Source organism: Solanum dulcamara, chromosome 5 (assembly GCF_947179165.1).
Source record: "Solanum dulcamara chromosome 5, daSolDulc1.2, whole genome shotgun sequence".
Lineage (NCBI taxonomy): Eukaryota > Viridiplantae > Streptophyta > Magnoliopsida > Solanales > Solanaceae > Solanum > Solanum dulcamara.
The window spans coordinates 2,059,800-2,085,330 of NC_077241.1; the positions used below are offsets into that span (position 1 = coordinate 2,059,800).

The 25,531-nt window shown below is 35.7% G+C and overlaps 3 protein-coding genes across 5 annotated transcripts; 2 read left to right on the top strand and 1 right to left on the bottom strand.

Moving 5' to 3' along the window:
- Window positions 1-365: 365 nt before the first annotated feature.
- On the bottom strand, window positions 366-12,142 carry LOC129888721 (flowering time control protein FCA). Of its 3 annotated transcripts, XM_055963702.1 has the most exons (14): window positions 11,802-12,138; window positions 11,244-11,314; window positions 10,099-10,177; window positions 9,596-9,678; window positions 9,447-9,498; window positions 8,940-9,016; window positions 7,827-7,893; window positions 7,380-7,459; window positions 7,231-7,295; window positions 6,232-6,307; window positions 5,771-5,971; window positions 5,559-5,684; window positions 863-944; window positions 366-762 (listed from the first exon to the last, which is right to left on the bottom strand). In XM_055963702.1, exons 1-13 carry the CDS (start codon window positions 12,070-12,072, stop codon window positions 900-902), a joined length of 1,293 nt encoding a protein of 430 aa, XP_055819677.1. In that variant the 5' UTR covers window positions 12,073-12,138; the 3' UTR covers window positions 366-762; window positions 863-899. The 3 variants fall into 3 exon arrangements, with proteins under 3 accessions (XP_055819677.1, XP_055819678.1, XP_055819676.1); XM_055963703.1 differs by lacking the exon at window positions 863-944 and having other exon boundaries at window positions 11,802-12,141; XM_055963701.1 differs by lacking the exons at window positions 366-762; window positions 863-944 and adding an exon at window positions 3,040-3,139 and having other exon boundaries at window positions 11,802-12,142.
- Window positions 12,143-14,670: 2,528 nt separating this feature from the next.
- LOC129888722 (protein transport protein SEC16B homolog) lies at window positions 14,671-23,654 on the top strand. Its single transcript, XM_055963704.1, has 13 exons — window positions 14,671-16,936; window positions 17,035-17,355; window positions 18,494-18,622; window positions 18,707-18,829; window positions 18,949-19,116; window positions 20,092-20,217; window positions 20,323-20,457; window positions 20,587-20,714; window positions 20,789-20,897; window positions 20,972-21,271; window positions 21,368-21,517; window positions 21,617-21,918; window positions 22,811-23,654. Exons 1-13 carry the CDS (start codon window positions 15,035-15,037, stop codon window positions 23,316-23,318), a joined length of 4,401 nt encoding a protein of 1,466 aa, XP_055819679.1. The 5' UTR covers window positions 14,671-15,034; the 3' UTR covers window positions 23,319-23,654.
- Window positions 23,655-24,566: 912 nt separating this feature from the next.
- Window positions 24,567-25,489, top strand: LOC129888724 (uncharacterized). The gene has a single exon (XM_055963706.1). The coding sequence runs from the start codon at window positions 24,589-24,591 to the stop codon at window positions 25,315-25,317; it is 729 nt and encodes a 242-aa protein (XP_055819681.1). The 5' UTR covers window positions 24,567-24,588; the 3' UTR covers window positions 25,318-25,489.
- The last annotated feature ends 42 nt before the right edge of the window (window positions 25,490-25,531 follow it).

The window sequence follows — 25,531 nt, forward strand, 5'->3', positions numbered from 1 at the left end:
ATCATGGTCCAAATTCTCCGAAAAGCAGTAAATTCCGAATTGTGATTTCAATTTATTTTTTTAAAAAGAAAATATGACTTGACCCATTAATTTACTTTTGTGAAAAACAATCCATCATTAAATTTTGCAAAAAACAACAACTCATATTTGGCATAAACAGATTTGTCTATACCATGTAAAAATATTATATTAAAAAATAATTAATTACTACTATTATTAACTAGTGAAATTATATAAAATTATGTGTTATATTTACAATCGCAAACATTTATTCATAAAAAGAACATAAAGATATATAATTTGTAAATGCAGGGCTTTAGTTTTGCTTAATTAGTAAGACTGATAAGAATTTTAAAAAATGATAATTTTCACAACTTGTGGGGTGATTTTCGTTTATGAGAAAAAAAATATAACTTACAAAGTCTTACCATGTTCAAACAGTCCTAACACAAAGAATAAGGGGGAAAAAACCTAAAGCTTGGACCAAATGTACAACTATACAAAAACATATTTTCTCCCCACTGGGGAAAGGCACTAACAGTCTAAAAGCTCACAGTAAATCTCTAGCAATTGAAAGGTAAGTACAAATTTGCACACAAGAAACCCAGTATTCAGAAATGTTGCCTTTCAGTGCTAAATATCACTTGTAACTGAAAAGCCAAAACCATACGTTCCCGTTCCGGTTCCAGTAACTTCTAAAATGAAGATTGATGCTGTTTACACACACGTCAGAGAAAACGCTGAACTAGCTGTTTCGAGTTCCTGAATATTCAGAAAACACATGATATCATAAGAATGAACAGATACTTGGTTCCAAAGGTAACTATTGAAATGTTATAATGTGCAATGTCTGATACCATACACTTAGTTCTAATAACTTCTAAAATGAAAAGCAATGTTTAGACACAACCCATAGGAACCGCTGAACTAGCTGTTTCGAGTTCCTGAAAATTCAGAAAAACACGTATAAGATCATCAGACTGAATAATTCCTTTGTTCCAAAAGCAATTATTGAGATGCTAAATATGCAAATATCCAGATGAAAGTGCTAATAATTGGCCAAATATATTTATAGATCGAAAATCATATAGAGGAACTTGGCATAAAGTGTTCACTCAAATTCTAATCCAAAAAATTGCATTATAGTTAACTGGAAACTCTAGTTTACACATTGATGAGCTGCAGCTTCACTTCCAATAGTTAGTTCATGGTCTGTCCATTTCAATATATTGAGTGAGCAAAATCACTAACATGAGGAAATTGAATTCACTAGCACAAGTGAACTCGGGTCAGCCTTATTCTCATCAAATATGACATTCTCTTCATTCAACTCTATCGAAAGCCATGATCACCAGTTAACAGGTCATTTAATTAGATCTCTTTATGACAACTTTGTATGTTGTATTTTCAACTTGTCTTCATTAACAGCCATACTATCATTCTTTTAATAGGTATATAGTTCTTTGGGCTTCCGATCCATTTAAACCTCTTCTTTTCTTAAGTCATCTTTTACAGTTGCTACTCAATGATGCTTTTCAAGTTAGTAGTACCTCACGAAATAGGAAAGGAATGAATCTTCACATGTTCATTCTCACCTTGCACTCAATAACCAAAAAAAGAGATTATTCCCAAAGAGAGTAGAGTCTACTCACTCAACTATCTAATAAGGTTGAGACCAATTTACCGTAGAGTGAACATTTACACACCTTTTTGGACCACTTTGGTGAATCTTCCCTGTGTGGTCAAAAATTCAAATTTGCTTTTGCTCGATCTACCTTGTCACTTTCTTTTTAATATCCAACTTCTAATTATTAATCTGAACCTCCGCTATGTTATTTGTACTATTTCTTATATCCCAACTTTTTAACCTGATAGCACAACTAATCCAAGTACTTCAGGGAATCCTCTCAAAGGCAATTGTCTACATAACAAAATCTGCTTTAAAAATCCATGATACATCCTCTTCACCTTCTATAGATATGCAAGTATGTTTTCTCCTCCCAAGTGTTTTTAAGTTTTTAAGGCTCAATATTAAGTTTCTATTATCTTTTATATACTAACTAGAATCAGCAGTGGATTCAGGATTTGAAGTTAATGCGTTTAAGAACAGGATTCTGCCACAATCTATTTGATTTACTAAGTTTGATGTTGCTGATGTTACCGTACCTTGCTTGTATCCTCTGCACTGCTTTCCTATAGTTGCTATGTTTTCTTCACTGTCAGTATTCCTTTTCATTAATACTTTGATTTGCTTCACTTGAACCGAGGATCTTTTTGAAACAACCTCTCTATCTCCATGAGGTAGGGGTAAGGTTTGCGTACACTCTACTCTCCCCAGTCCCCACTTTGTGGAATTTCACGGGATATGTTGTTGTTGTAGAAATCTATTATTTGTACTTATCTAGTGGTTCTTTTAACACATATACAGCGTCTGACCCAATCACTGGTCACATGAACTCATAACATACACACAACATTCACCCCCGACTAGAATTATAGTCTTATAAGAGTCCATTTCTTCCCTCATTCTTTTTCTGCAAAAAAACACAGATACACATAAATTTCTTCTGCTGTCATTACATCCTAATCTAGGTAAAAAGTCAACCTTGAGCTTCAAGCTCGTTCGTTATATTCAGTTGCTTGTGTATAATTGAAGTTAATCCATTCGAACATATCCAATGATGAATTTTAGGCCATCTTCAGTTACGTAAGTAATTTGTATAATTGTACAATAAATTATTATTTTTTTGATAAAGGTAAAGTTGTATTCTTCAGCATTAAGGGTATGCTGGTTACCTCCAAAAAGTTACAAGCTATTTTCATAATTACATAGATCCTAGGAAATCTACCAACTTCTATACCATCTTCTTTACACCAAAAATACAACATGTTAATGCAATTTTCTTTAACCTTCTGAATAGTGTTAGTAATATTCTCATGACACCTGAGGTTTCTTTCTCTCCAAATAGCCCACCAGACACAAGCAGGTACGATAGACCACCATCTTTTTTGGGTCTTGTTGCCCCCCCCCCCCCTCCCCCTTCTCATCCAACTGCTCAAAAGATCAGCAGTATATTCTGGCATCACCCAGGGCTCTTGAGAAATGCTGAGAACCATGTGCCACACCTGAACAATAATCCTACAGTGGGAATAAGTGGCTGTTAGTTTCATCCTTCTCATGACAAAAAAACATCTGGAGACAATCTGGAAGCCTCTTGAGTGAGACATGCCCTTCTGGAGACCAACCAGGTGAAGCATTTCACCTTGGTTGGGATGTTTTACTTCTATATTTGTTTCCATGGACCTAGAATTCCCCCTGAGTGAGACATAATCTCTCTCTTGTACAGTCTACCCACAGAGAACTTGCCATCAGAGTCGTGTTCCCATCTTATACCATCTTTTTCTATAGTAAGGCCTGTGAATTCACCCAATCTGAGTGCAGTTCAGCAATTCTATCCACTTGCCAATCATTTAGATTTCTCCTAAAGGTGAGATTCCATCCTTGAGGGGACCAGATCTCAGCAATTTTAGTATCAGGATTGGCACAGAATGTAAAGAGATTTGGGAAGACTGACTTTAGACACTCTTTTCCAATCCACTTGTCCTACCAAAAAAATATTTTGTTACCCTCTCCCACTTTAAATACCAAATTCTCCTACATGGCACAATGATTATGTAACAGCTTTCCCAGAATCTCTCTGCTTGTAATTTACCGAATGTCCTTGGTAACTTCTTTTTACGTAAAATATAACCTATCTTATAAAATAAATTAAAAACCGTACATGAATTTCCCATCAACAAAAAGAAAAAGAAAGGATAAGAGTTTTTTTTTAATTTGGATTAGTTGCTAGTTCATTCTTATTACTGCTGAAGTGTAAAGATATGTCCATTTTTGCTTGCTAGCTCACAGAACATGAGCCCTAAATAACACACTACTTTTACCAGGGCATATCATTAATTCCAACTGTAACTAGACTATTGGAATTTCTGAAGCTATGTGAAATTCTTAACTATTCGCTTTCGATAGGTCTCTATTTCACTATAATATATGAAAATCTATTGTTTCACAATCTTTTTTTGCTATCTCCAAAGTGCAAGCAATGGCAATTCACAGCTTTTCCAAAACCCAGCCTTTAGGTTATAATTTCACAACGACAAAAACATTCTGAAAAAAACCCTTTCCCGGGAAGTCTCACTTTGACATTTAAGGATAATTTCTCCATAAATCAATTTGAAGAAAAAAACTTCTTAGGTAAATGCCTATGAGCACATGCAAAAGAACAGCCCATGATTATTCATAGAAGAAGCAGCTTTTGTAGCAAGATGAATGAGAAGTAAAAAGCCAAACATTATCCACAGTATTTTCTTTTTACAGATTGTCAAAGTTAGGCATAAGGACACCATTAATATCTTTTATCTTCCCAAATGTTTGACTTCTACGATTCCAGAAAGTAGCCTCCGTTGCTCGGAATAACTACCTCAGTAGCAGTACAGATCATGAATACACGACAAAAGATGAGATGCTATATTGCAAATACTCTGTTTGGCACAATAAGGAGATCCCTAGGAACCACATAGAGTAGCTAAAGTTATCTTTACACATAAGGCTTTCTTCACAAATGGTTGTGGCCGCATATTAAATATAATGTGTGGCTATTTACAGAATATATTTGTGACAGAACAATGTCTGGAGGTAATATCAACCAACATTAAAGCAGCCACTGATATTACAGGCATTTTCTTGTATGAAAAGAAAAAGAAAAACAGAATCCTGCCACCCCAATAAAATCATTTTCTGTCAGCATGGAAATCTTGCTCCATCCCTTTTCAACTATTTTTACTTTATCTTGGTTTTTGTTTCCAGGTAGATATTTTCGTGAAGGATCTGTACTTTTATGGATGCAAAATGATGTTAATGACGTAAGTTTACTGGGAAAAAGATGCAAAAAGGTGATAAAGAATGAATTTTCTTTTCTCAGAAGCTATACCTTTCCCTTGATCTATAGTACAAACTGACATGCTTTTCAAAAGAAAATGTAAAAATAGTATTTCATTTCCTCTACAGATCTTAAATCTGGGTAAGATCAAAACTGAGTGTTAGACCAAGGAGAAAAACAAGAGAGGGTGATTTGCAGCCCAAATGCATGTTGTCCGCCTCTAACCTTCCAGGTTTCCTAACAAGATAACTTTTAGTTTGTCAATGCATCATTATGCACCAAACATATAGTTTCTACGGCTTCATATTTGATTATATCATGCAAAAAAAACTTCCAGAAATATGTGTTCAAGCTTTACATTTTATGCCGTTCAGAGCATCTTATGGAAGTACTAAACTCACGAAACCTCCCAATGCAAAAGTGGTCAATGACCTATTTCAAGCAAATTAATAAAATATAAGATTCACCAATGTAGTAAAACAAGGTTTCATTAATCAACGGATGAAAACCTTCAAGTTTCATGCACAAAATCAAATCCAAGACATCCAATAGAAAACCTTTACCACAAAAGTAAAAAACAAGTTGAAAAAAATCATTAATTGCTGCATGAAAGGAAGGTACCTGACGCATTTGAGAAACTTCTGGAGTGTTGCGGACTGTAAGTCTTAAATTGTGCTGATCCTGTTGCTGTAGATCTAGCATTTCTAATTTCTTTTCATAAAGTGCAAACTCCTCTGGCTTCTCCCACTGTTTGCATGTTTTCAGGTATTCATTGCATTTTGAGGGGCATGAGATCAAGTGGGGAAAAAATTGGACAACTACTGAAATCTTACCCTGCTTTCACACGTTACACAGTTATAATAATATAAGTTTCCATCGGGACAGATATGGTCACTCCATTCACAATCTATAGACTCCAACATCTCAGCATTTAAAGATTTTGCATTGACAGAAGATGCAGCTGATGGCAAAACATTATCTGATCCAACACGAGTGCTGAAAACTGTCTGAGGATTGCATCTGTTATTTGGAGTCTGCAAAATGAAACAGATACTTGAAACATCTTCTTTTTTTTTTTTTTTTTTTGCTTAGTATCTTTCATTGGTAATTCTGTAATGGGACTTGCACATTTTTCAAATAGGCAAGATCATTTGCATTGGGCTAAGAAGGTCAAGATCCTTTCTCAAAAAGGCAAAAAGATTCAGCTCGTACAGCACAAAATTAGATGTAATCACATAAGAAACACGTATTACGACATGTTGCATCTACTTAATCGAAAATATTGAACAATAACCTGATTTGGACTCTGGTGATTAGACTGGTTAGCTGCCATATTCCCATTGAATTGCTCATTCATAAGGGTTTGAGCCCTGCAAGATGTAAGTTCCAGATACAGCAATTAGCAAATAAAAATACAAGAGGTGATAAACTAAAAGCTAGTCTAATGTACTTTGACCAGAGCAGGACTTGCATTAGAAATGCACTGGAGAGAACTGAATGAATAAATAGAATGGGGTCAGATAGAACCAAGTATCTATAGCAACTTGTTACAGAATATACGAGATGCTGGACAAGATGCCTGAGGGAAGTAGAAGCAGCTTTATAAAAGACAGAGGCTTGAGACAAAGCATTTCATCACACGTGGGGTGAGTCATAAGACCTAAGGCACAGGACATAAGTTCCTTGAATATTTAATGTTTTACTTTTTTATATAAAAACAAAATAAGCATAAACTTACAAAAAAAATTAAAAACTACATAAGCAATCATATGAATTTTTTTATAAGGTAAATAACTTTATTGACAGCGGAAATTCATAATTCCAATAGAGAATACAACTTTTATCATTCATTTGCTAAAGAATTTTGAGGGTCAACATTGCTAATTAGGAATTAGACACATGATTTGCGTAGGAACTGTTGGGCAAGCCCCAAACATTAGGCATGCTTAAGGCTCCAAACCAGGTGCTTGGGGTGTAAGCCTCACAACGCCCCACATGTGAGCCTCAGGGTGTTCTACGAGCCCGAAAAAGCCTTTTAAAACACTGATCATAAACACTTTAGCTTTCTCAATCGAGAGAATCTCAGATATCACAGTAGGAGAGAAGAGTATCAATTCCATTCTAGTTTCTTAAATTTGTGTTTAACTTTTTCATCCTAAATTACTACTAATTTGTTTATTCAGCAAAAGTAATTGACTCATCCTACAAAAAGAGGTACTCCTAAACTAGCAACAATTGATCCATTCAAAGTCTCAAAGATAAAGGAAAAAAAAATTCAAAGAATGATGCACACCTCGACTCTCCCACCTTGGGCTTCTTAGGATCTGCAAATCGAATAACCAATGGGTGTTCACATACCTGAACCACAAGCGAATGGAGAAAGGAGATTTGGTTTCAGATCAGACCAGAAATATACATTAGTGGTTTAACACACGGACTTACTTCATTTACATAGGTTCCATGTAGCGCATTCCTTGCCGCAACTGCCATGTCTCTACAAGCAAACCTGATAAAAGCACTTCCTTCAAGGCAAGAATAATATCAACATCAAGAAGAAAAATTTGAAATACAAAGCATGTATAAACAATCCAGAAGTAGGTGTGCCGACATTATTTTTATGTAGAGGCAGCATGAATAATGAGCATGGCACCAAATATAGCAAATGCAACTACATTATTCAAACATGTCAAGAAGCACTTGATTGGTAAAACTAAGAAGGATGTACAACCAGCTGTTGGCAGCAACTAGAGAAGCAGCCATAGAGACAAAGAAGCATGTCTAAAACCAGGTTCAGCAAGAGAGCATCTTTGCAAACTGTTACCAAATGAAAACACTCCTGCAAATTAGATGCCAAAATAATAATGAGAGAAGACAGTGGCTGTTACATACCACGGCGTTGTTTTAGTTCATCAACAATAAAGTATACTTCTTCAACAATCCCATATGGAGAAAATACCTGCCAGCAAAGGCGTACATACAAACTCAAAACTTTTCCATTGGCTCAAAAGTGAAACAGATAGTACCATCTCTTATCTGTGACTTTGTTTGACAGTGTATATAGATCAAGGATTTAATTGCACTTTATACAATATTTTTAGAGGTAATGAAATGAGCATTGACTAATAGGAGAACATAATATCATGTTATGAACTCATCTTTCAAACATGAGAACGGAATAAGAGCCCGTTTGGATGGGCTTAAAAAAAATAACTTTTATGTATGAAGTGCTTTTAGAACTTTTAGAACTTTGAAGTGCTGAAAGTTATTTTTATAAATAAGCAGTTGAGTGTTTGGATAAAAGTGCTTAAATGAGGAAAATGATGTGAATTTTAGGGTTAAAAGAATAAAAAGGGTAGTTTGGGAATTTAGTTAAAATATAAGGGATATAAAAGTAATTTCTATGGTCAAAGAAAATGACTTTAAGCACTTCGAAAAAAAAAGTTAGGAATCCTAACTTTTCATTTTTGACTGACTTTAAGAACTTTATGGCTTAAAGTTAGCATTAGGCAAACACGTCCAAAAGCTAAAAAAAGGCTTTAAGTTGGTTTTGACCAACTTAAAGCCCATCCAAACGGGCTCTAAAGCTTGTTATTTGGCATAGTTTATGACATGCTTTACTATATCCTAAATCAAAAAATGTGCCAGGTAAAAGTGGGTTGGAGAAATTCTAATCTTTATCAGTTATATCCTCTAGATGAAAATTACAATTGATAAACCCATAATAATGACAAAACTGCAGAAGTAGTTGCTACATATTGCTTTTCATCCAATGGCACTAAGTACACAAAAGATTGAGTTTGTGCCTGATACATATTATCTATAGATGCAAAAATTGAAGCATGAAACATGCAGATTCCTTCTCTCTCTCTCTCTCTCACACATACACACACGCGCGTGCACAGAGAATGGACAAATTGAACAAAGAGTAACAGTGAAAAATGAAGGAGCAAAAGGAAGATAGAGTCTAGATATCTTGGTTAAACGCATAAATGTGAAGCATACAAGCTCAATTTCTTCTTTGGAAGCTTGTTTCCTCAGACCACCAACATAAAGTTTCTGAGCGTGTTCAGCCAAGATTCCTACAATAAGAGAAAAAAGAGGTAAAAGAGGAGATAAAAATAATAAAGCATTGGAAACAAACACAGAGAGGCACAACGAGATAACTGAAAATTCAGACTGTATACACTTTAGAAAATATTCCATGTCAATTCAACAAAAATATTTTGAACTTCCCAAGAATCAGTCTGTTTACTATTATTCTTAATATTGTTTAGTACAGTCTTATCCTTCTTCTTGAAACTGATTTAATACAGTCTTATCCTTACTATGTGTTTTCCTGGAAAATAAAATTGCAGTCATACACGAAGCTTAATATAGCAGGAGGGGAATGAGATTGGTGGATAATATAAATAGTGGAAGGGTTCTAATTAGCTTTAGTTAAAATTTGACAAAGCATATGATAACTATATTATTTTCTATAAATTTAAACAGAGACAGCAAAACAATTACCAAGACGTTCACGTTCCCCATCAGCATACCTAACTGTTAAGGGGAACTCCCCCTGCAAGCAAGAAATATATACAAACCGAGTAAGAGGAGATCAATAGTTTCTTGAGAGGGTAAATCATTTTAACTTCATAAAAGAGAAGGAAACTAACCCCAGGGAAAGTATATCGACCATTGAATGCTCCAATAGCCCTATTAGCTTCATCTAACGTTCTATACTTCACAAAACAGCATTCTGCAGAGTAAACCATTATTCATTTTTGTTCTTTTTAAAGAAAAATATTCAGTGTTATTCTGATAGCTATACTTATCAAAAAGATAATATTATACTTCCAGGATGATACATGTGCAGGGAATATAGTGAACATAAACAACAACAACCCAGAGTGGTCCCACAAGTGGGGTCTGGGGAGGGTGGGGTGTACGTAGTCTTTACTCCTACCTTGGTTGGGTAGAGCGGTTGTTTCACAGAGGAAAAAAATAATTAAATCCTGGTAATTTAAATGATCCACAATGTTTAAATTGCATTTAACTGCTTTGAATGAACCCAGTGAAGATAGCAGGACATTTGATTAAGCAACACCACCAATGTAAACTACAACTAGTACACTAGGCAGATAGCCTGGCAACTGCAACTGTTACAACATTCCTCTACCTTTCCTCAGACCGGTGCCTTTATCCGTGAGACGAACAAACTCAACAATATGCCCATGTTCAGCAAAAACAGACCTAACCTGAATTGAAAGAACATGTATTAATATGTAGGAGTATTTTCAAAATACCCAGATAATGAACACAGTCAAACATGGAATCTGCAAGCACTTGAGTGATGAAAAATCAAATTTTAAACATCCCAGTGAAAGGGAGCATAACTGGATAATTGGATAGGAGAAAGCCTGTACATATTAAAGTTGGACCAAAGCTAGTGGTTAACCCATTCTACCCACACGGATGGATATTTATACTTTTCAGTACATATTATTTGGAAACGTTAGTTGACGCCTACTACTTTGGCATAGAGGTGGTGCTGATTGATTTTAATTGAATACCAAGATACTATATAAAACCCATTTGATGCAGTTAATCCAAGACAAATGAAGTATCTATGTAAAATATAGGCCACGTAGAATTCACAAAGATAAAGGAGTAAATAATGAACAACAGAAAGTCAATATATAGACATCACTCCCTCCAAAGAAACAGGAAAACAAGAGAAAGTGATCAACTTACGATTAAGGTTTAATCGTTGTTGGTACATGTTTTTGTCTTTTTGATAAGTAAAAAAGCTTCCATTGGTAAACAACAAGTTAGTGTTAAAAATATGTGCAAGATGTGTGTGTGATAGTGTTAAAAAATATGTGCAAGATGTGTGTGTGACTATACTCAAGTAATTCATTGTCTCAAACATACATTACCTATAGTGTGTCCTCCAGGAGTATTTTCATTTGGTTAGAGATTTGTATGTTAATGTAGGTTAGGTGTGATATTTCGAGGATCTCTAGATTTATAAACATTTAATTTGTCTTGAAAACCAATTATTAGGTATTCGAATGAATGGCTAGCTAATTGAAGCAGAATGTATAGAGGCTTTATATGGTCTACCTCAACTACTTAGGGGTCAAGACAAATAGTAGTAATTCTTGTTATTGTTACTATCTAAGCTCTTACTAAAATCCTTAAGTCTCGCTCTTAAGCATAACTAATAGCACATTTAGAATCCCACTTTGTCAATACAACTAAACAGCAACATAACATGGAAAAAAGAGATCATTTTTCCGAATAATCAATTATAAGACTTACATCTTCTTCTTCCGCTGGCCTTGGAACTCCTACAACATAGAGTTTCACAAAACTGCCACAATCCAGAAAGTCTAAAAAACAAAATTCAGCAGTGTTACTTGGGAAATCCTGCTACAAATACTCAGTAAAAATACAACCCCCCCCCCCCCCCTCTGTCTTAGAAAGTTTGGCTCTTTTGCTTCCGGAAATGCAACTAAGTGAATTAACCAACATTTTAGAATGCCTCTTTTCTTTCCATCAATTTTGTACAAGGTGAATTGCAACTCACAATACTCTTTGCCCCTGAGGATGTAGCCTAGTGGTCAACTAAGTGAATTAAAAACCATGACGCCTCAGGTTAAAATACAAGCATATACAAAAAACATCAGGTGATTTATTCTCATTTATCTTGGACGTGCCTACTCTTTACTGTAGTTTCCACATGTCTAAATTTTAAAAAAATAAAATAATCAAGTCTATTCAAAAGTTAATCAAATTCACATCACGACAAGCAAAAGTGCCAAACAAATTAGGAATGAGAGATTATTTAATCGTGCGAAGAAGAACAATGCTTTGTACCAGAGCTTGCTTGATCGAAAGGCCTCTTACGAGCCGGAAAAGGCGCAGAACCACCAAAGTTCTGCTCAAAATTCGGATTCCGATGATGATGCTGGTGATGTTGCCGGCGATTGTAGTGGTTTCCGTCGCCGGGAAAGTTTCTTCTGTGATTGTCTAAGTTTTTGTCGTTGCGAGAGACAGAGTTGTCCGAAGGCCAATTCGGCGGTGCAGGATGAGGGTTCCGGTGATATTCCGGCTGGTTTCCTCGGTGTTCTCCGTTCCTCTGGTCCATTATCACCTTGTAAATTGATTATTTGAACTTTTAAATTTTTTATATTAATAGAGAAATATTAATAGAGTTTTTAGTGTTTATTTTAAATTTTTAATGCTATTTTAATTGGTAACAAAATACCCTTTTTTCATTTGCATTAATGAATAACTCAAATAGACAAAGTATTATTGAATTATCGAATTAACGATTTGAGAATAGTTTATAATTTGTATAAATAAACAAAATATCAATTTGAGAATGAATTTATCTCTCTATATATATTTTTATATGGAATAGATCAATAATTCGTTGACTTGTTTTACTCGGCTCCCTTCCCCCTCCCCAATCAATAATACTACTACACTCCAAATTTGTTTACCCCAAAACATTTATCTTCATTCACCGCTCAGTCTAGTAATCATCATTATCACCTATCAATTGTATTATTTGTCGTTCACAATATATGATACTTTCTCCGTTTTCAATTTTTTTATTTTATTTTATTTTTTAATTCCTTAAAAAACGTCTTTTTCCTTGTTAACAAAATTTTAATTTCAATTTTCCACATGATATGTGTAAATGATGAAAATTTTATTTCTAGGAAATAAGTAATCAAGAAAAGAAAAATAACGATAAGTAATAAAATTTAATTCAATAATTTATATGTGGGTTAAAATTTTATATAAAAAAAATGTAATCCTCTAATTCTTCTTCTCACGATCTTCAACTCAAGAGCATAACTTTGCTTGAATCGATGAAATATTTGTTGAAATTTTACCATGAATATGAAGCCAGACTTTGATCACAATCGTGGAGGTATGAAAACTTGTGTCTCACCACTTGAAAATGACGAAGAGTTCTTTATATGTGGATGACTTACGGATCATAATTGGAGATCATCAATTTTCTATATATCTTTTTCTATTTTTTTTTGGCCTTATAAAAATCTTTTTATATAAGCGTGAGTTAGGAATTGAGAGTATTTTGGTCTCCAAATAATTCTAGGAACCTTAGACTTGAAGAGGATGGGCTGACCTCATTTTGTCAACTTAGCAAACCGATCAAATGTCACTGGACATCATTGAAGTCATACATTTTAAACTTAAAACGTTAATCCAACTTTATTAACTAAAATTTTTACTTAATCTACATATCATAAATTTAAAGTTTAAGTCAAAATTTAATATAAATTTATTCAATAAAATTTTAATGTCTACAATATATTATCAATCATAAAATTAAAAGACATTTTAATACACTCTATCATATTTTTATATTATAATTATTTAAACATCACCTAATTTTTCACAAAATAATTAGAGGTCCATGGATTAAAGGTGGCACAAACAAAAGAGACAAGTTGTTGCATTGCATGGCAAGTTGGCAACAAGTCAAATAATTGCTCTACTTCATTGACACTACCTCATTTATTGTTTGGTTGTTTATCAGTGAAAGACAAAAAGGTTTTATTAAGTAAAATGTAAATTTGTAGACTATAAAAAATGTGCCAATTTGCATATAGTTATGTATTTATTGATTTCCTTGTTTCAATTATATGATGTGGTTAATTGAATACTACATTTTGATAAGAAGAGCAATTGACACAAGTTCAAGAAATAGTAAAGTAAGGGTAGATATTTATTTGTATCAGATATTTATATTAAATCAATTGTGTTAATTTTAACAATGATTAATTAGAGTAAATATACATAGACTTTACTAAAGTTATGTCTAATAAATATTGGCTTAAACAATCAATACAAGTAATCCCCGTCTCAAACTATTTATGGTAAATTTTTTAAATAGTTATTTCAAATTATTTAATATTTTTTAAGTCCAAGACAAAACTAATCAATTTTTTTCATTTTATCCTTAATAGTAGTTGTTCTTAAAGACTACAAATATCTCAATAGAATAAAATATTTAATAAAATGAGGATAAAATAATCAAAATTTCCTCCTAAATAGTATTTTTAAATAGATACATAAAAAAATATATGATAAATAATTTGAGACAGATAACGTAAGTTTCTACCATAATTTAAAGCAAAAACAATTATAGATAGCGTTGTATTTTTAGTCTAAATTGAAACTAAAGATGTTTGAGAACGGAGTGAAATGTATTATAATGAAATAAAAATTAGAATTAAAATATTTAAGAATTAATTGAGAAATTATTTTTATAACAAAAGATGATTTAATTTGTGTAGTCACAATATTGCTACATAAAATGAAACAAACACTCTACATATACTAAGCTTTTAACCTTAACATAAAACTTTTCTTTCCCATTTTGATTTTAATTAAGTCAACGCAAATATCAAATACGATATGAAAATCTAACAAAATAAGACATAATTATAACATAAATATAAATAGAATGCATATAAATTGCCAAATGAGAAATTTCTATATTAAACGAAACAAAACAAGATATGATACATCAATATTTTATCTTCAACATGAAACTTTCACCCGCAAACTCAAATTTAATCGAGCTATCATACACGGAATAGAAAATTAAAAATATAACATATAATTACGGCATATATATATATATATATATATAAATAGTAAGTATAAATATTTTGAGAGTTTGATCCAAAAAAGGAAAACGAGACCTTTCTCTTTTGTTTCTATATAGAACACAAGTATATAAAATATATATCGTCAGAGAAATTTGCTTCTTCGATCTGTAAGTTAATTACTTCATGCATTAATTTTCGGTTTGATTTTACTATTCTGATGCGTTGAATTTAATCGAACAATTTTCCAATTTTCGGCGATTTTTTTGGGTTTGATTTTACTGTTGTTGAGATCCGGCGAAAAACTTAGATCTTGCCGGATTTGTGCTTCAATTCAATACAGAAGTTGTTGTTTTTCTGCAATGAATTGAAATTTTGAGGTCCGATCTGGTACTTGTTAGCTCGATTTTGGAGTTTGATTGAGCGAAATTTTGTTAGGATTAGGGTTAGGATAGTTAGATGGCTTCGAATCCTCCATTTTTAGTGGAGGATCAGACGGATGAGGATTTTTTTGATAAATTGGTCAATGATGATGATGATGATGTTGGTTTTAAGGTAACTACATCGTCAACGGGTTTGGATGCGGGTGCGAGCTCGGTGTATGTTGATGGGGATGAATCTGATGAGGTTAAAGCCTTTGCTGATCTCAGCATTAGTGATGATGTTAACAGTGGAGTTGATACTGGGAAGGAAGGGGAGAAAGGTGTTGATAGCAATGCTAAACCGGGTTTGGTAGTTGAGGGGAATGGAGAAAAGAGTAGTGGTTCTTCAGTGTCATTGACTTCTGGGGGGTCAGATGGGTTACTCGAGTCCAGAAATGGTAATTTAGAGACTGAGGTAACTGATGGTAAGGCAGAGAATCACGCCAGTGGATCAAGCAATTCGGGTGTGAAGGAAGTTGGATGGAGTGCTTTCCATGCTGATCCAGTTACAAGTGATGCTTCTGGGTTTGGATCCTATGCGGACTTTTTCAGTGAATTGGGGAATAATAATGGTGATGCAACGGGAAATGTTGGTGAGAATGTGAATAAGGGGTCAACTGTTTCGCCAGCTGAACAGGTTCATGACACAAAACATGTTCATGAAACAGCGTATTTGGAGAATACTAGTTCCTTAACACAGGGTCAAGATAGTTACGTGTGTGATGCTACCACAGAACAAGTTACAGATGTACAGGATCTAAATAGTAGTCAGTATTGGGAAAATCTTTATCCAGGATGGAAGTATGACGCAAGTACCGGGCAGTGGTATCAGGTTGATAGTTATGAATCAGGAGCTAATGTACAAGGAAGTACTGACTCTAATTTGGTTTCCGACTGGTCTGTTTCTGATGGAACACCAGAGGTCTCGTACCTACAGAAAACTTCCCAGTCTGTATCTGGCAATGCAGCTGAGAGTGGTACAACTGAGAGTGTCACTAATTGGAATCGGGTTGCGCAGGTAAACGATGCTACTGAGAATGTGGCAAACTGGAATCAGGCTATGCCGGCTAGTGACAATAGGGGGACTGTGACTAACTGGAATCAGGTGACACAGGCTAGTGATGCAGGTGTTGTCACGACTGACTGGAATCAGGCCTCACAACTTAACAATGGGTATCCGTCCCATATGGTTTTTGATCCTCAGTACCCTGGTTGGTATTATGATACAATTGCACTTGAATGGCGCTCTCTGGAGAGCTACACATCGTCTGCTCAATCAACTGTTCAAGGTGAGAGCCAACTGGATCAGAATGGTTTGGCTTCAGTGCAGACTTTCTCTCACAATAGTGATCAAAGGAATTACGGTGCATACGGGCACAATGAGAATAGTAGATTCCAAGAGTTTAGCAGCGGCGGCGAAGATTACAACTGGCCTGGCTCTTTTGGTAATTACAATCAGAATCAGCATAGCTCAAATATATCGCAAGATGAAAATGCTGCAAAAAGTAACTCTGTGTCAGAATATAGTGGGAACCAACAATTAGAAAACAACTACAACCATGATTTTTCTGCAAGCAGCCATGTTAATAGGCAAATCTCTAATCATTATGAGGGAACAGTTCCATACAATGCAAACACAACGCAAAGTCAAAATGACCAACATTTTTTCTCTGGTGGGGCTTTGGGTCAGCAATTTAGTCAGCCGACACTCCAGCAACATCAGCAGAAGCATGCCTCAAGTGATTATTATGGGACTCAGACCACAGCCAATTATTCACAGCAAGCATTTCAGAGTAGCCAGCAGTTTGCTCATTCTCCCTCTGCAGGAAAATCATCTGCTGGCCGTCCACCACATGCTTTGGTCTCTTTTGGTTTTGGTGGAAAACTGATTGTGATGAAAGATCACAGTTCTTTTGGGAACTCATCCTTTGGAAGTCAGGTTTGTGTCAAAATTGTTTCCTTTTTTGTCTTTCCCCGACATTTTAGGTCACAGTACTCTTACTAATGATTGAAAGTATTTGTGCATGGTGGGTAAAGAATTCCATAGGAGGTTCAATATCTGTGCTCAATTTGATGGATGTTGTCTCTGAGAGAGTTGACAGTTCAAGTCTTGTGATGGGGGCATGTGACTATACCCGATCTTTGTGCCAACAATCATTCCCTGGTCCACTAGTTGGTGGAAGTCCCAGTATCAAGGAGTTGAATAAATGGATCGATGAGAGGATTGCAAACTCTGAATCTCCTGACATGGATTACAGGAAAGGCGAAGTTTTGAAGTTGCTTCTGTCATTGCTAAAAATAGGATGTCAATATTATGGGAAACTCCGTTCTCCTTTTGGTACTGATGCTGTGTTGAAGGTAAGATTTGAAAATTTGTAGGAATAACATACCTGTATTCTGTTATTGATTGTTTGTTCTTACCTTTCAAAACGAAGTTGGTTGAAATCAAGCTCTTGTCCAACTAAGTAAAGGTTATCCATTGCTTATTGTTTTCTGTTTGTGTTATATTAGCTCCTTTCACTTCTGATGCCTTTTGATATCTCCATCTAACCTAGACTTGCTTTAGTTGGGTTTATAAAATTAAATGGCACCATTATCAACTGAAAGACTTGATAAATGCTTTTACTGGTCAAAGTTCAATGGATTTCGAAAACCTCATGGTATCAGCACACACTGACTTTTATAGTTTGTCATGCGTCTTACATGTTTTGGGTCTAACATACCTTTGGCTTTTTAGATAAATTGTTCTCTATATTTTTTATTATTTGACTTGATCACCTACATGATGGGTGCATCTCCACCAAGTTTTAGAAATTCAACTGGCTTCTCTTCCCTAAATGATGAGAGCATTAGGTAGGAAACAAGAAAGAAAATCCAGTAATGGATGTTGGCTGCAGTTAAACAAATAAATAATAGTGGTACTAATAGCCCTGCTCCACATATAATAACCAAGAGAAGAAACCATAATTAGGCACTTGCATCACCACTTGAGCAGAGTTGTGAAGTAGGTCAGATATTGGGCACTGAAAAGTCTACTTTAGTTCCGCTCCATTCTCTACATCACTGTCTATCTCAAAGAGTGGCTGGAGGTTTTGGAGGACGTATTTCTTTTTCATTATATTGTGTTCTCTTTGATGATTTTCACTACAGAAGTACATGAAGTGTCGATTCCATCATCATTTGAAGAGATCTTTTGCTAGCATTAACACCATAGATTTTGGTATTGTAATACCTAATAATTTTGACATACTTAAGTTCTTCACAATATTTGGTTAAATTTGGTGAAGTTTGCTAAACTTGCCTTTCGCGGTTCGTTTTTACCTTGTAAAAAGAAATTATGTGATAGAATGTCTTCCTTTCCGTAATGCATTTTAGATTTTTCATCTTGGACAACCATCAACCCGATAGCATGAAAAATAGCTCCTGTCTAATTTTATTTTCACCAAAATCAACAAACTCAGTAGCTGTTGCTAATTTGGTTCTGCTACTTTAACAGGAAAGTGATGTTCCAGAAACAGCAATAGCCAAATTGTTTGCATCTGTGAAGAGGAATGGGATGCAACTCAATCAATATGGCACTCTTACCCAGTGCTTGCAGAAATTGCCTTCTGAAGGACAGATGCAGGTAATTCTTATACAACTTTCTGTTTATAGTTGCTATATTAATTGTTTGCTAAATCAGCCAACTGTTTTCGTTATACGCTTTAAGGCTACAGCTGCTGAGGTTCAAAGTCTTCTAGTATCTGGAAGAAAGAAAGAAGCATTACAATGTGCACAAGAGGGGCAGTTGTGGGGGCCAGCTCTTATTCTCGCTGCACAACTTGGTGATCAGGTTTGTTTGGTTCTCCATAGTCCTTTAGCCCCCACCCTCCTCCTCCTCCTTCCCGCTTTCTCAATTATATATGGATATATCTTTCTATTAATATATTTTGATTTCATGCGTAATTGTAGTTCTATGTAGAAACGGTGAAGCAAATGGCACTTCGACAGTTAGTAGCAGGGTCACCTTTGCGGACACTGTGCCTACTAATTGCTGGCCAACCGGCTGATGTCTTTTCTCTAGATTCTAGAGCTCAAAGTGGCATGCCTGTTGTAAATGCGGTTCAACAGCCTGCACAGGTTTTGTGTTCATAACTTGTTACAAGCAGTTAGTATTCATTAGCTTTTTTGCTGCCTTTTCCCCCATTGAACTCATTTTTTTATGATTTACCTAATCCCCAGGAATTGAGCCTTTAAAGGGGATCTTGCCATTGGCATGCTCCTGTATCTTCATTCTATAGAGTATATCATATCTATGCAGTTTTAAACATAGTATCATAATCGTTCTTTGACTTTTAAAGCTTCAACAAAAAAAGAGCTCAGAAGACATTTTAGCGCGTACCCAAAGGTTAATAGTGATAAATAAAAAGGGAAATGGAGCATAGCTATGTATATTTTGATCCCTGGAATTTCAATAGGGCTGCTCTTTTGAAGTCCAAGGACTTCTGTTTGGTTGGAGATAAGTTGGGTGTGGGCATTGGGGTGTAAATCTTAGCAGAGACAAAAAGGGGAAAAAAGGACTAGGCAAGTTCTTCCTATCCAACTAAGCATTGGCAGACCGAGTTACTCAGTACCTATGCTGGTGGGGGTACCTGATGGAATAATCAAGGTGGCTTGGACACCACTGTTATTAAAAAAAAAGTTAGGTGTGGCCATTGTTCTGTAAGACGTGCAGAACTTTGATGATGAGTTAGGTGGGGCCATTGTTCTGTCAGATGTACAGAATCTTAATATACCCACACATGATTTAATAGCTACTCTTAACCATTATGATTGTCTGTGAATGTTATTTGAGGTCCGTCTTGTTATGTTTTGACGTTTTGATTTTCGTTTATTAGGTAATACCATAGATTATAAGTGGATCACTTTCTCTTGTTTTCCCGTTTCTTTGGGAGGGAGTTATGTCTAGATATTGACTTTCTGCTGTTCATTTTTTTTTAAAAATAATTATTGACTTTCTGTTGTTTTCTTTCCTAGTTTATTGCTTGTTAAAGATTTAAGGATAATACCTTCTTTGGATGATTTCCTTATTTTGATTTCCTTTGTTTATTCTAGTTTGGTGCTAATATCATACTGGATGACTGGGAAGAGAATTTGGCTGTGATTACTGCAAACAGGACGAAGGACGATGAACTGGTGCTTATTCATCTTGGTGATTGTTTGTGGAAAGAGAGGAGTGCTGTATGTCTTATGCCTTGGTTTTCATTAAGATTACTCTCATTCAGTGGATTGCCTTTGACTTTGTTGTCTGCTTCTTACATACATTTTCTAATAAAAATGATCTAGATTGTTGCTGCACACATTTGCTATCTAGTGGCTGAGGCAAACTTTGAACAATATTCAGATACCGCAAGATTGTGTCTTGTGGGTGCAGATCACTTGAAATTCCCCCGAACTTATGCTAGTCCAGAGGCTATTCAGGTGCTGCTGACCTCTAGTTTTTGTGCATTTTTAGTCATATGAAGAAATGTGAAACATCTTGTGCCAACTGTATGTCCTACTGTTTAACATGGGTTTATCGCTTGATTGATCAAATGCTTGTATCGACAGAGGACTGAGATTTATGAATACTCAAAGGTGTTGGGGAATTCTCAATTTATTCTCCCTCCTTTTCAACCATATAAACTTGTGTATGCACACATGCTAGCTGAAGTTGGGAGGATATCAGAAGCATTGAAGTAAGTATGCAATTTTTTATTCAGCAGGTTACTTGAGATCCTTTCAGCTAGTTCCTTAGCATTTTTAATCATAGGTACTGTCAAGCATTGTCGAAATCACTTAAAACTGGCCGAACCCCTGAGACTGAAACATTGAGACAGTTAGTGTCATCTCTTGAGGAAAGGATTAAAACTCACCAACAGGTACCTCTTTATCCTCTCATCTATGTTAGGATGATTGTCTCAGAGATACTTATGGTGGAACTTTCTGCATATAGGGAGGGTTCTCCACAAATTTGGCTCCTGCAAAATTGGTTGGTAAATTGCTTAACCTTTTTGATAGCACGGCTCATCGTGTTGTTGGGGGCTTACCACCGATGCCAACAAGTGGCAATTCCCTAGGGAATGAATATCATCAGCAGTTTGTGTCTCCTAGAGTCTCAAGTAGTCAATCAACCATGGCAATGTCATCACTGATCCCCTCAGAGCCAATAAGTGAGTGGGCAGCTGATAGCAGTAGAATGACGATGCATAATAGAAGTGTTTCAGAGCCTGACATTGGAAGAACTCCAAGACAGGTGTCTTATCCTGTTTCTCTGTAAATATTACATTGGACTGGATCTATCTAATCTTGCTTGAAAAGAGGAGTTTGTTGTGAATTTGTGTTGGATCAGGTTGACTCATCAAAGGACGCAAGCTCAAGTAACACAGGAAGCAATGCATCCGGAGCTGGAGGGCTATCACGCTTTCGTCGCTTTGGCTTTGGCTCCCAGCTTCTCCAGAAAACTGTTGGATTAGTCCTCAAACCCCATCAAGGCCGTCAGGTAGATATTTTTTTTTCTCTCATCTTTGTCGTTTTCTGGATTGTAGTCCCCACAAAATTTGATATTGACGCTTGTTTCCTTTTGTGTTATTTCTTGTAGGCAAAATTGGGTGATTCGAATAAATTTTATTATGATGAAAAACTTAAAAGATGGGTAGAGGAAGGCGCTGAACTTCCTGATGCAGAACCGCCGCTTGCACCTCCACCAACCGCTGCTGCTTTCCAGAATGGAGCGCCAGATTATAATGTGAAGAGTGTATTAAAAAGTGAAAGTCCTATATGCAATAATGGATTTCCGGAAATGAAGAGTCCAACTTCTTCTGATAATGGTGTGGGAATTCCACCTCTTCCGCCTACCTCCAACCAATTCTCAGCTCGTGGTCGTATGGGTGTTCGGTCAAGGCAAGTGATTTTTGTGTGTTAATTATTTACATATGATATGATTGGACCAGTAGACCGATAAAAAAGGTGTAACAGTAGAGACCTAGTATGGTCAGTGACATCTTTGGACAGCTATAAGAGTAATCATCCCTACCTGATTGAACCTTTTGGTGGCTTAGGCAAAACAGCGATTGTTTACTTAGTTGGCTGATCCTGAAAGAGGAATTTAAATTGGTGAGAGTAATACTTGATAAGCTCCTATGTGTCAAACTATCAAATTTTAGTGTATACACATATAGCTGATTTATCATGCTTTTTATAGTATTTTGTCATAGCTTCTTCACTACTGTTATTTCTTTTTCCGAACTGCTTTGAACTGTTTTTCGTTGAGCCGAGGGTCTATTAGAAGCAGCCTCTCTACCTCCAAGGTAGGAGAAAGGTACACTTTACCCTCTCCAAACCCCACTTTGTGGGATTACACGGGGTATGTTGTTGTTGCACATCCACCTGATGAGACTCTGATCCAAAAAAATATTATCGAGCATTTATCACTTTTGTCCATTAGTTATGGTGGCTCCAGGATCAAATTTGATTGACAGGCTCGTTAAAAAATATTATCGAGCATTTATCACTTTTGTTCATTAGTTATGGTGGCTCCAGGATCAAATTTGATTGACAGGCTCATTTAAAAACGTAAGAAATAATCCTTATCATCGAAAGTGATGCAGAAGCAATGCTTTCAAAGGTTTCAAACCTACTTTTATAACTTCATCTGACCATATACTAGGGCTTTCATCCAGAAAATTTATTTGGGTACAAAGAATTGGTTACCGAAAGGCTATAAGTGCATGTGGTGCTCTCTTCTATAACTCAATGGAAAAAGCTGACCCGCTTCTCTTCCTTCTTTTGGCAGGTATGTTGACACGTTCAACAAAGGTGGTGGTAACCCAACAAATCTATTCCAGTCACCTTCTGTTCCTTCCATAAAGCCTGCTACTGCTGGCAATGCCAAGTTTTTTGTTCCCGCCCCGATGTCCCCTGTTGAAGAGACAGGGAACAGTACTTCCAATGAGCAAGAAACTTCAAGTAATAGTGAGAGTGATTCAGTTGCTGCTGTTAATGGATCGTTCCATTTTCCTGCACCAACATCAAGCGCTGCACCTATGCAAAGATTTGCAAGCATGGACAACCTCTCCAATAAAGTAGCTGGCACTAGCTCTCTATCAGCTAACTCCCGGCGAACTGCATCATGGAGTGGAAGCTTTTCTGATGCTTATTCCCCAAATAAATCTGAAATAAAATCACCGGGCTCTAGATTGAGTATGCCTCCGTCGTCATTCATGCCCAGTGATGCTAATTCGATGCATTTCTCAACGAATGGTGGCAGCTTCAGTGATGACCTTCATGAAGTAGATCTGTGACGCAACAAGATGTATATACCAAGTTTTGCTCATCGTCGTGGTATCCTGCTCGGAATCTCTTCACTTTGGTGGTAAGCAGTGAAGTGTGGTCAATGAAGATGGTAAACCCTTTCCTGTCTTCTCACACCACAACATACCCCCGTTTTCTCTTCTTTTTTATTTAGCTACTTTTTGTAAGATCAGTTGTGTATGTTGAAAGCAAATGCTTATTTAGATGTAGGGATATAGGTTTTTTATTTCTTTTATGCCTCTTAACACCTGCAGTTTCAGAAACTTGTTACTATTATAAACACAAGGAAAGTGGTCTAGAGAAACATTGTACAGTTGAAATATTCATTTATTGAGCAAAGGAATTCTCATTTGATAAAATTTTGAATTGAAATTATACTCTATGGAAGAGACTGAACCAAGATTTTAGAAAATAATATGTTACCCTTGTTTCTCTTATTGGTATATTATATGATAAAATACAGTACACTTCATTTATTATTCTTAACCGGAGTGTAAAAGTTTATTGTGCACAAATAAAAGTTAATACTTACAAACAAAATTGTTGCAAATGACTTCTTATATGATGTTTCCTCAATAACAATATGCATGTATAATAAATTTTCAAGAAACTGGAAAAAGGTTAAACAATATACGAACTGTTACTATTACAAAGATTCTACAAAAAAGGAAACAAATATCCAAAGTTCTCTCACTTTCTAGTATTGCATTTCACGTTAAAAACAGAGCAAGTTTTCGAAACATCCCGTGTGTATCTTGTAGCAGCAACAATGGCGGTTGATAATGACAATTCAACTATTGCCTCTTAACAACAACACAAGGGCGTCTCTCTCGCTTAATTCCTTGCAATCTCAATTAACATGCAAAAACATTAACACGCGCAATTAGAAATAAAAGTTCACTAAAATGGAAGGTTAATTTTTAAATCATATGTATTTATTACTATTACGATTCGAATGAAAGTTTCCTAATTTGTTACTCCTATTTTCGTGAACTTTTATTTCTAATTACGCGGGTTAACGTTTTTGCGTGTGGAAGGCAAAACCAACACAAACTAGGAAAACAATTCCGTATGACAAAATAACAAAGAAAAGGTTCAAACAAAATTAGGAAATAAAATTTGGTAACTTCCAAATATTGACACTTTCTTTTCCCAATCCAACGTTAACTAGGAAAAACTCTTCTCTTATATATATAGGAGCACTATTAGTTCCATTCCACAATTTACTCCATATTAGTACTAAAAAACTTCTTTGTTCCAATGGCGAAAATCTACGGAATTGAATTCTATGGTGATGAAATCGAAGTGACTGTCACGAACAATGCCGTTGTTGTTAATGACTGGATTCTGGAAATTGTGCATGTCCATCGCCGGAGTCTCCACAAGCTTCTCGTTGGTCTCGATATCGAGTGGCTCCCTTGTTTCAACCCGGAGGAAAATCACCCGGTTGCTCTCCTCCAGCTCTGTGTAGGACGACGTTGCTTACTATTCCAACTCCTCCACAAAGACGCAGTTCCAGGATTCCTCGCGAAGTTCCTTGGAGATCCGAATGTCATGTTTGTTGGAGTCGGGGTTAAAGGAGACGCAGAGAAATTGCTTCGTGATCATAAGTTGTTTGTGGCGAATACTGTGGATTTGAATCGATTGGCATTGTCGTTTTACGGAGAGGAAGTGTATGGGAAGATGGGATTGAAGAGAATGGCGAAAGAGGTGCTTGGGAAAGTAATGGAGAAGCCATTGAATGTTACATTGAGTAAATGGGATGCAGAGGAATTAGTGTATGAACAAGTTGAATATGCTGCTATTGATGCTTTTGCATCGTTTGAGATTGCAAGGAATTTGTTTAATTTAGTGAGGGAAAGAGAGCGAGAGAGACGCCCTTGTGTTGTTGTTAAGAGGCAATATTTGAATAGTCATTATCAACCGCCATTGTTGCTGCTACAAGATACACACGGGATGTTTCAAAAACTTGCTCTGTTTCGAACATGAAATACAATAGTAGAAAGTGAGAGCAACTTTGGATATTTGTTTCCATTTTTTTTAGAATCTTTGTAATAGTAACAGTTCGTTTATTGTTTAACCTCTTTCCCGTTTCTTGAAAATTGATTGTACATGCATATTGTTATTGAGGAAACATCATATAAGAAGTCATTTGCAACAATTTTATTTGTAAGTACTAACTTTTATTTGTGCACAATAAACT